We start from the raw sequence: 8,966 nt of genomic DNA, 5'->3' as shown, positions 1-8,966 counted from the left end.
TTATATTTTAAATTTATTGTTGTCAGCGTGTGTACATTTGTTTGGCATTCATGAGAGGGGGAATATGTGTTTCAATCATTTACATTTGGGGGTTTACAATCTGGCTGGCGCGTTTGGTGAGTCACAAGGGGTGCACATTTATATAATTATTTTACATGATTTCTTTAAATATAACATTAACATTTCACAAAAAATATTATATACATTATGTACAAAAGCTATTTACAAATATTCTATTACTCTATTATTACACTACATCTTCATACACACTAATAATACATCACATCAACAATACATATACATACATACTTACATTATAATAATATACAGAAAAATGATTTTAATTAAAACAAAATACATAAATACAAATGACTCCATCTAAATGTATTAAGTTTGGTTTGCTAAATACTGGCTCATTGGGGACTAATCAGGACAAATTTCTGATAGCCATGAGCAACTATACAGTGGATATAATGGCCATCAATGAAATTTGGTTGCGCAAGGGTGAAGAGGACCGCGCGCCTAGTGTGCCCGGGTATAAACTTAAACACATACCGCGTCCCACAACTGTCCGTGGTGGGCGGGGCGGAGGGGTTACGTTTTACATTAAAATTGGAATTCCGGCACGCGTCAGAGCTCATCCTGCACATCCCAATGTTGAGCAACTCTGGCTGAACCTCAATATCAATAAAAAAAAACCACTTATTGGCACCGCCTATCGTCCGCCATGGCTGGAGTTACGTTTTTTTCTAGATGCCTTGATCGATAGCATTAGTGGATTAGCACCCTATGATAATTTAATTCTGTTAGGGGACTTTAACGTTAATGTTGGATGTTGATAGTTTTAAAACAAAAGTGCTTGCGGAGTTTTTAGTTGTTTCAATGTTCAACAGCTAGTACAGACACCCACACACTTCGTAGGTGACAGTGGTTCGCTTATTGGTGTTATCTACTCAGATGCTCCTACTCGAAATGTGAGTGTGAATCATATCAGTGAGCTTGGCCATCACTCGTTCATTACATGCGAGACAATTTTTAAAAAGCCCAAGGCCAAACACAGATCAGTTGTGTACCGTCCGCTCAAAGAAATACTGGAGGACTACTTTATAACGGATTCGGGGAATTTACCTTGGGCATCGGTTAGTGACATGGGTGATGTCAATGATATGGTACAAACATTTACCTTCTTTGTGAACCAGCTATTCGATCTCCATGCTCCTCTTAAAAGTGTGACTTTCAAAACCCGCCCCACTCCATGAATAACTGACAATTTCAGGCTAATCACTAAAATGAGGGATGAGGCTAGAGACCGCTTTCACAAATCCAAGTTACCGGGGCATAAAGAATATTATCTTCAACTTAAGCATCAAGCCGTCATGGCTCTGGCGAGCGAGAAGAAATCATATTTTGCAAAGAGCATCAACGACCACATTAAGGACCCGAAATTGTTGTGGCGTAACTTGAAGTCTGATGTGCTGCCAGATCATACGCAAAGATTGCTACCAGGACATTTCAACAATCCTGATGAAATTAATGCTGCGTTTCTGGATGTGCCAGGCAATGGTCATCTCAATGTTTCACAGCAGTCCTTTTTCGAGACATACAGGTTCAGTGATGCCACATTCTCACTCACAACAACCAATGCCGAAGCTGTCCTTAAGATAATTAAGAGCCTAGGGTCTAACGCACAGGGTGTCGATGGTATTAGCCTTGACATGATATCCCTTACTCTGCCCAGTACCTTGCAAGCTATTACAGATATTATTAATTGCTCTATTACCACGTGTACATTCCCGGAACTCTGGCGATGCGCTATTGTCCGACCTATATCCAAAAACAATAATCCCGTCAGTACTAGGGACTTGAGACCTATCAGTGTTCTGCCTTGCCTCTCCAAGATTCTAGAACGGGTAGTCTACTGTCAAGTAATTAATTTTCTTGAAGCAAATCTAATTCTTCCAGACCTGCAATCAGGGTTTAGACAGGGTAGGAGTACTGCAACGGCTCTGGCTGATGTTGTAGGGAATATTCTAGAAGCACGCGATAGGGGGGAGGGGAGAGGAACAATCCTGGCACTGCTTGATTTTTCCCGCGCTTTTGACGTAATTAACACCACTCTATTGCTATCCAAGTTGGCTTTTTACGGCTTCAACCAAGATGCAGTAGATTGGTTCAGAAGCTACCTATCAGATCGATCTCAATTTGTAGAACTGCATAGAGAGGACGGGTCGAGGGTGTCATCTACCTCCTTCGCGTGACAAGGGGTGTCCCTCAGGGATCGATTTTGAGGCCTTTGTTGTACATCCTATACAGTGCAGATATCATAAAGTCCTTTAGAAACTGTCTACTACTTTTTCTTATGTACGCTGATGATATACAATTGTATATCTCTTTCAAGGCTGAGGAAACATCATTGGCTGTGCAGAAAATCAATGAGGATTTACAGAGAGTGGTTGCATGGTCGGAGGAGAACTCTCTGGTTCTTAATCCCCTTAAATCTAAGTTTATGGTTTTCGGTTCCAGGAACCAGGTGCATAAAATTTTGTCAGCTAATCCTGCGTTGATGATCTTGGGTAATAGTATTGAGAGGGTAGAGCTTGTATGCAATCTTGGTCTCATTATGGACCCTGAACTAAGATTCGAGGCCCATATAAATAATATTCTCCGAAACTGCTTTTATAGACTAAAGGTTCTATACGGAATAAGAAAATACCTGAGCATCTCTTTGCGCAAACAACTTGTTGACAGTCTTATTCTATCCAGATTAAACTACTGTGATATAGTGTACGGACCATGCCTTTTTTCTAGGACGGAACATGTTATCCAACGTATTCAAACTGCCTGTGTTCGTTTCTGTGTAAACATTCATCGAAGAGGTCATGTGACTCCGTACATAAATGAAATTAATTTACTGAATATGGCTGCCAGGAGGAGATTGCATTTTGCCAATTTGCTTTTTGGTATTACTACTACAAAAAAACCGGACTATCTATGTAGGAAGCTGACCTGGAAACATAACCGTTCAGAGCATGGTCTCCGCTCTAGAGTATGCCCGCTGGTTGTACCAATGCATCGGACCACAGCATTCAGAGGTTCTTTCAAGTTTGCAGCAACACACTGTTGGAATGATCTCCCTCCACCATTGCGACGCCTGGAAAGAAAACTACCATTCAAATACCAATTTAAAAAGCTAGTACTTGTGGAGCAAACACACACAAATCTATATCTATACTAATATATAAAGCTGAACAGTTTGTTTGTTTGAACGCGGGAACTACTGGTCCAAATTGAAAAATTCTTTTTGTGTTGAATAGACCATTCATCGAGGAAGGCTTTAGGCTATAAACCATCACCGCTGCGACTAATAGGAGCGAAGATACAATGGAAAATGTGAAAAAAACAGGGCAGGTATAAATCATAACTTATATTATTATCTTCTTCCCACGGGGACGAAGTCACGGGCAACAGCTAGTGAAGAATATTTCCTGCTACTGTTTCTTACCTACGGGTTCTTAGCATACATGCTTTGGTGTTGGAATCTCCAGGTGCGTGGGATGTCTATGAAGCACACTTGTAGCATAGCCATGGCTGCAGTCTCTTATATCTTTTTTTTTTCTCTGTCTCTTGTAGTGTTTTCAATTATTAGTGCATCTACAAGAACAGTTAAATTTATATTTATAATTTATATTTTATGTTTATCCTTTACTTAAATATATTATTGCATAAAGACCAATCCAATTTCTATTTTAATGTTAAGTTAATCCTGTGCTTATATTATGAGTACCACTCTTTATTTTATTTTTACTATTTGCCAGTTCCATACAGTTTAAGTACAAAATAAAATGCATTATATCTTATTTACTTCACTGTGTCTGATGCCGTTTAAGACTTCATTATTGCAGCTATTTACGTACTATTAGCAATCAATTGATAATTTTTACTCACCATCTTAACATTACGCATTTTCTATCACCTAGCTCGATCACAAAGTAACATTTAAACTTAGTTTCTCACTGCTCAAATTACTTATATCACATAATACACCCCCACTTCACAGTAATTACCTACAAATCTTCACCTCAATTGCATAATATTATTCAAATTATGTAAGCGTCGGTCGCCATCATTAACATAATCTATTATATCATACATTTTTGACAGCCGTGTGGCACAGACAATAAATGGTGCGACCACGCATATTTTGGCGGAGTGTAGCCATTCTATAAATTTAAGTAGTTTATTGTGTAATTTTTCGTATTATTATGTACCGTATGTATTTTATTTATTTATGTTTGTACCCTTTTGACGTCACATTGTTAGTTTCGGCTATCGCTGATTGATTTTCCTTTGATTTGATTAGCCTCATGTTTGATTTTTATATACATACATATATTTTTTTCTTTTTCTTTATGTAATATTAGTGTGTTGTGTTATGTATGCGTTCAAGTTCGCAATAAAACACTTTTTCTTTCTTTCTTTCTTTCAGGTGTTCTTGCTTTCTTACGTCCTGAGCTTCACACAACATTCACTTATCGGCCGAAGACTGTTTTTTTTGCAATAACAATGTATTTCGTATACAAAAATAAATTTACTGACAGAGAGCTTTTAGCCGTGGCAAACGTTCGGAAACAAACTTATTACAACATTCCGGTTGATCCCTTGCTCAGCCTAAAGGACTTTAAAGAGAAAGCTCCTTTGTTTATCATAGATTGCTCAAGGCAAAACGATAGTCTAAAATCAGGTCCAGTAGACGTTCGAATGGAAATTGAATGTTCAACACCAATACCAGATAACACTGCTGCATATTGTATCTGTAGTATCTGCAGATAACAGAGCTTTCGATCATTCGCGCGCATCGAATACGGACGTGCCTTATAAAGTGCAACGTGCAGACATTTAAATTCGCGAACAGCGCGGCTCTATGCCGCTGCCCGTCTCTGTCGCTATGAGTTCAACACTCATAGCCAACGAATTGTTGGCGTTTATACAACACGCCATCGACACCATGGATGAAGTTAGCATCTTGCAAATATGCAAGACTAACTTCAAGGAAGAAGAAATAAGCAGTGGGAAGAGACTGCTGTACATGAGCCTGGACAAGATCGACCAGATGCCGTCTAGACGGAGGGACGGTACGGAGAAGAGCGTCCAAGACATAATCACCTTGCTGAAGGTGACCGATCCGAACGACGTTCCGACTTTCGTGGCGAAGGATCTGCATAAGCTGCCCCCCGTCACGTTCGACCACGTCGACGTCACCAGGCTCCTAAAACACATCATCTTCCTGAAGACGAGCCTGTCAGAAGTGCAGTCCAAACAAGAGGTCTCGGAAAAGACCATTCAGGAGCTGCGCGCGGAAGTAGTGTTATTGCGTAACACTATGTCTGTAAGTAGGTCACCTGACGAGGCCTCTAAGGTGAACACACGTCGCGGGGCGCAAAACCTTTCCGTCTGCAGTTTTGCATCGGCTGATTTCGATGCGACTGCAGTTGTAGGAGAGTGCAATGCCCCGATTGCGAAAGAAGTATCCGCGTCGACGCCTCGGCGCGTTTATGCTGACGCCGCTGCTCCAAAACCGAGCTGCGTGACCTTACCCCGCGCGCCCGCGCCGGCGCCCGCGCGTTTTCCTGCACGAGCCGCGCCTGCTCCGTGCGGGGCCCCGCTGCCCGCCGCACCGAGTGTGCTGCTGCTGAGACGGGATGAAGACGGTTTTGAGGTGGTGCAGAGGAAGAAGCGTCGTCCCAAACCTACAAAGAACCGCTGCGGCAAGGCTCCAACAAAGCCCGAACAACTAGTGCGTGCCGCGCAGCCGAACACGCCGGTATACATCTCCCGCCTACATTACTCTGTGAAGCGAGAGAGTATCGTCGAGTATGTGCGCCAGAAGTTGAAATACACGCTGAGGGTGCAGGAGCTGGAGTCGAACCGCAACGTCAACTTCAAGGCGTTTGTGGTGCGAGTACCGAATTGCTTCCTGCATCTCGTCTTAAATGAAGACTTCTGGCCTCAGAACGTGGTGTTCCGTCGCTTCCGCGGACAAGTTCCACCAGAACGCACTAAGACGTAGTATAAGGAAGCTTACTAACTTAATGTAAGCTATATATACTAACAACTATTTTATAAATATCTATGTTAGTCTGTAAGGTATATGTCTATGGGCCTTAGTAGCCTGATAATAGAATGATTTATTATTATTTATTATTATATTGTTTGATTCAATCAAGTCGATCGTTGATAACAACGATCGACTTGTGGAATACAAACCTCTGAGCAACATAGAGCGCAGGTTCATGCAGGTTCATGAGTGCCATGGTAGACGTTCAAGGCTTTAAGACAGAAGCAAATGAATTTATAATACACAGTAAGCAGACACATGGTCGTATTTGCGAAGGTTAAAAATAAATCGAATGCAGTTATTCAGAAGTCTATCTAGTTTATTTAGGAGATCTGCATTCAGGTCTAAGTAGCACACGTCGGCATAGTCTAGGATTGGGAAAATAAGGGTTTGCACAAGCATCAATTTCGTTTTGGATGGGAGAAAGTTCTTTAGGCGGTAAAGATTTCGTAGCATGCCAGTGACTCTCTGGGACACACTAGTGACCTGAGCTTGTCAACTCAGTAAAAAAAAAAAAAAATATGTTTATTTCTCCCAATAATACAAATGCCGTTCATTTTAACAATATTAATGTAAGGAAGGGAGACAGGAGCCCATACTAAGTAAAAAACTTGTGACATGGGTCTCCTGGCCTCCTTGACCCGAACAAGTATGTCGGTTCTAACAAAATAAAGAACAGTTAGTTTGGGAGTGAGCTAGATGAGTGAGTTATGGAAGTGAAAATGTTTTGGGGTGTGTGTGATTGTGCGTGCGTGTGAGTGTGAGTGTGTTGTGTTTGTGATTGTGTGTGGATGTTAGATATCTTTGTGTGTGTTAAGTAGTTCCTCTGTTTCCTCATACTTAAGAGTAAGAAGCCATTTGATCACTTTTTTCTTACATTCTAGAGTTGTATTTGAGTAGATTGAAAGTTTTCTATTAATATAGTTATATAAACGTGTACCTTTAAAAAATAAATATTTATCGCTGAAGGCTGTTCTGGCTGGTTCTGTAAGGCATATTTGATAATTACGACGCTGAGACAACGTTGGGTTACTTGGGTTAAATAGTAGAAGCCTATGTTGCCTAAGAACAACGGAAAGAACATATAGTTGCCTAACTGTTAGTACCTCCGCTAGTTCATAGAGTTCCGAGGTAGAGAAAAGCCTTGGTTTAAATAAACTAATTTTTAATATAAGTCTTTGGGCCCTCTCTAATTCTATTAGGTGGCTCTTAGCTGCTCCACCCCAGGAAGAAATGCAGTAGGCAAGGACGGATTGACAAAGCGCTAAATAGACTGTTCTCATAACTTTAGAGTCCGCTACATGTCTTAGTTGTTTAAATATATATGTTAATTTTCGCACTCTTTTTGCAACATTACTTATATGTTCTGAAAAATTAAGATTTTCGTCAATGGTTAACCCTAAATATTTTATAGATTTGGTTTTTTGAATCTGTGGACAGGAACAATTTGTGCTTTGGGTTAAATCACATGAATGCGCTATAATTTTATGCGGTGCCGAAACAGAATTACGTAGAGAAAAAGTTATATAGTACGATTTATTTGTATTTAATGTTAGTGAGTTGTTAGATAACCAATGACATACCCTATTTAAGCCTAGTTGGGCGTATTTAAATACGCTTGACCACGAGTCTCCAAAAAAGGTGAGGGTTGTATCATCAGCATAGGAGATTATTTTACAATTTTGAAGATTGAGTTGACATAGTCCATTAATGTAGCATAAAAATAGGGTAGGGCCCAAAATACTTCCTTGAGGGACTCCAAAGTTAACAGAACACTCCCCGCTCAATGTGTCAGATATCCTTACCCTCTGTGTCCGACCCAGGAGGTAGCTTTCAAACAAAGAAAGTTGTTTATCCCTGATACCGAGACTCTCAAGCTTAGCTAAAAGCTTGGGAAGAGAGACTGTGTCGAAAGCTTTTGCAAGGTCCAGAAATATTGTTAGGCATTTAGTTTTGGCATCTAGCTTCCTTGCAACAAATTCTGTAAATGTGTGTACGGCATCATCGGTTGATCTGCCCTGCCTAAAGCCATATTGGGCGTCAGATAACAAATTTTTTGATTCTAAAAATTTGATGAGCCTCTTATTAATAATCTTTTCTAGGACCTTCGATAAAGACGGTAGTAAAGATATTGGACGGTAATTGTTGACACAGTCTCTCTCGCCACACTTGTGGATGGGTATAACTATAGATTGCTTAAAAACTCAGGAAAGACACCAAGATTCAAGCAATCATTGAAAAGGTCGGTCAGGGGGGGTACAATGAACTCTTGGATCAGTTTAAGCAGTTGGCTCGAGATGCCGTCATATCCAGTACTGCTGCTCGACTTTAGGTTGTTGATAGCATTCCTCACTTCATCACAATCTGTTTCAAGCAAAACAAAAGACTCCGCAGAGGCACCTTCAGTGCCTCTATCAGATGTTAATGATGTGGGGAGTATCCTACCAGCCAAGTTTGCACCAACAGAAGCAAAGAACCCATTAACTAGATTAGCAGAATCAACCGGCGTTCCCTCAATAGATAATAATTCCTGATTGGGAGGTTTAGTTTTGTGCGAGTTGGTAATATTTTTAATGCTATGCCAGAGCATTTTACTATTGTTTTTTGCCTTTTCTAATTCATATTTTTCGTATTTGATTTTACATTTTTTAATTAAGCAATTACAAAAATTTCGATATCTTTTATAAGTAGTAGTAAGTGTGACATTATTAGGATCACGTTTTAGTCTTAAATGCATTCGATCCCTATTTCTAATGCATCTTAATAAACCTACTGTAATCCAGGGTTTTAAAGTAGCTTTATTTCGGGGTATTTTTATATTAATTGTATTAAGATGAACTAAATTTTGTAG

At 40.1% G+C, this 8,966-nt stretch overlaps 2 protein-coding genes across 2 annotated transcripts; one reads left to right on the top strand and one right to left on the bottom strand.

Annotated features, from left to right (window-relative positions):
- The first annotated feature begins 4,921 nt into the window (after positions 1 to 4,921).
- LOC113495142 lies at positions 4,922 to 6,067 on the top strand. Its single transcript, XM_026873747.1, has one exon. It carries the CDS (start codon positions 4,922 to 4,924, stop codon positions 6,065 to 6,067), a length of 1,146 nt encoding a protein of 381 aa, XP_026729548.1.
- Positions 6,068 to 8,300: 2,233 nt separating this feature from the next.
- LOC113495141 lies at positions 8,301 to 8,705 on the bottom strand. Its single transcript, XM_026873746.1, has one exon. The coding sequence runs from the start codon at positions 8,703 to 8,705 to the stop codon at positions 8,301 to 8,303; it is 405 nt and encodes a 134-aa protein (XP_026729547.1).
- Positions 8,706 to 8,966: the final 261 nt, after the last annotated feature.

Source organism: Trichoplusia ni, chromosome 6 (assembly GCF_003590095.1).
Source record: "Trichoplusia ni isolate ovarian cell line Hi5 chromosome 6, tn1, whole genome shotgun sequence".
Classification (NCBI taxonomy): domain Eukaryota; kingdom Metazoa; phylum Arthropoda; class Insecta; order Lepidoptera; family Noctuidae; genus Trichoplusia; species Trichoplusia ni.
Note: the sequence above shows the minus strand (reverse complement) of the source record. Positions and strands in the feature narration are given on the sequence as shown.

What these genes read in the sequence shown, in the direction of transcription:
- LOC113495142 (XM_026873747.1), top strand. Translation starts at nt 4,922, where the DNA reads ATGCCGCTGCCCGTCTCTGTCGCTATGAGTTCAACACTCATAGCCAAC.
- LOC113495141 (XM_026873746.1), bottom strand. Translation starts at nt 8,705, where the DNA reads ATGCTCTGGCATAGCATTAAAAATATTACCAACTCGCACAAAACTAAA.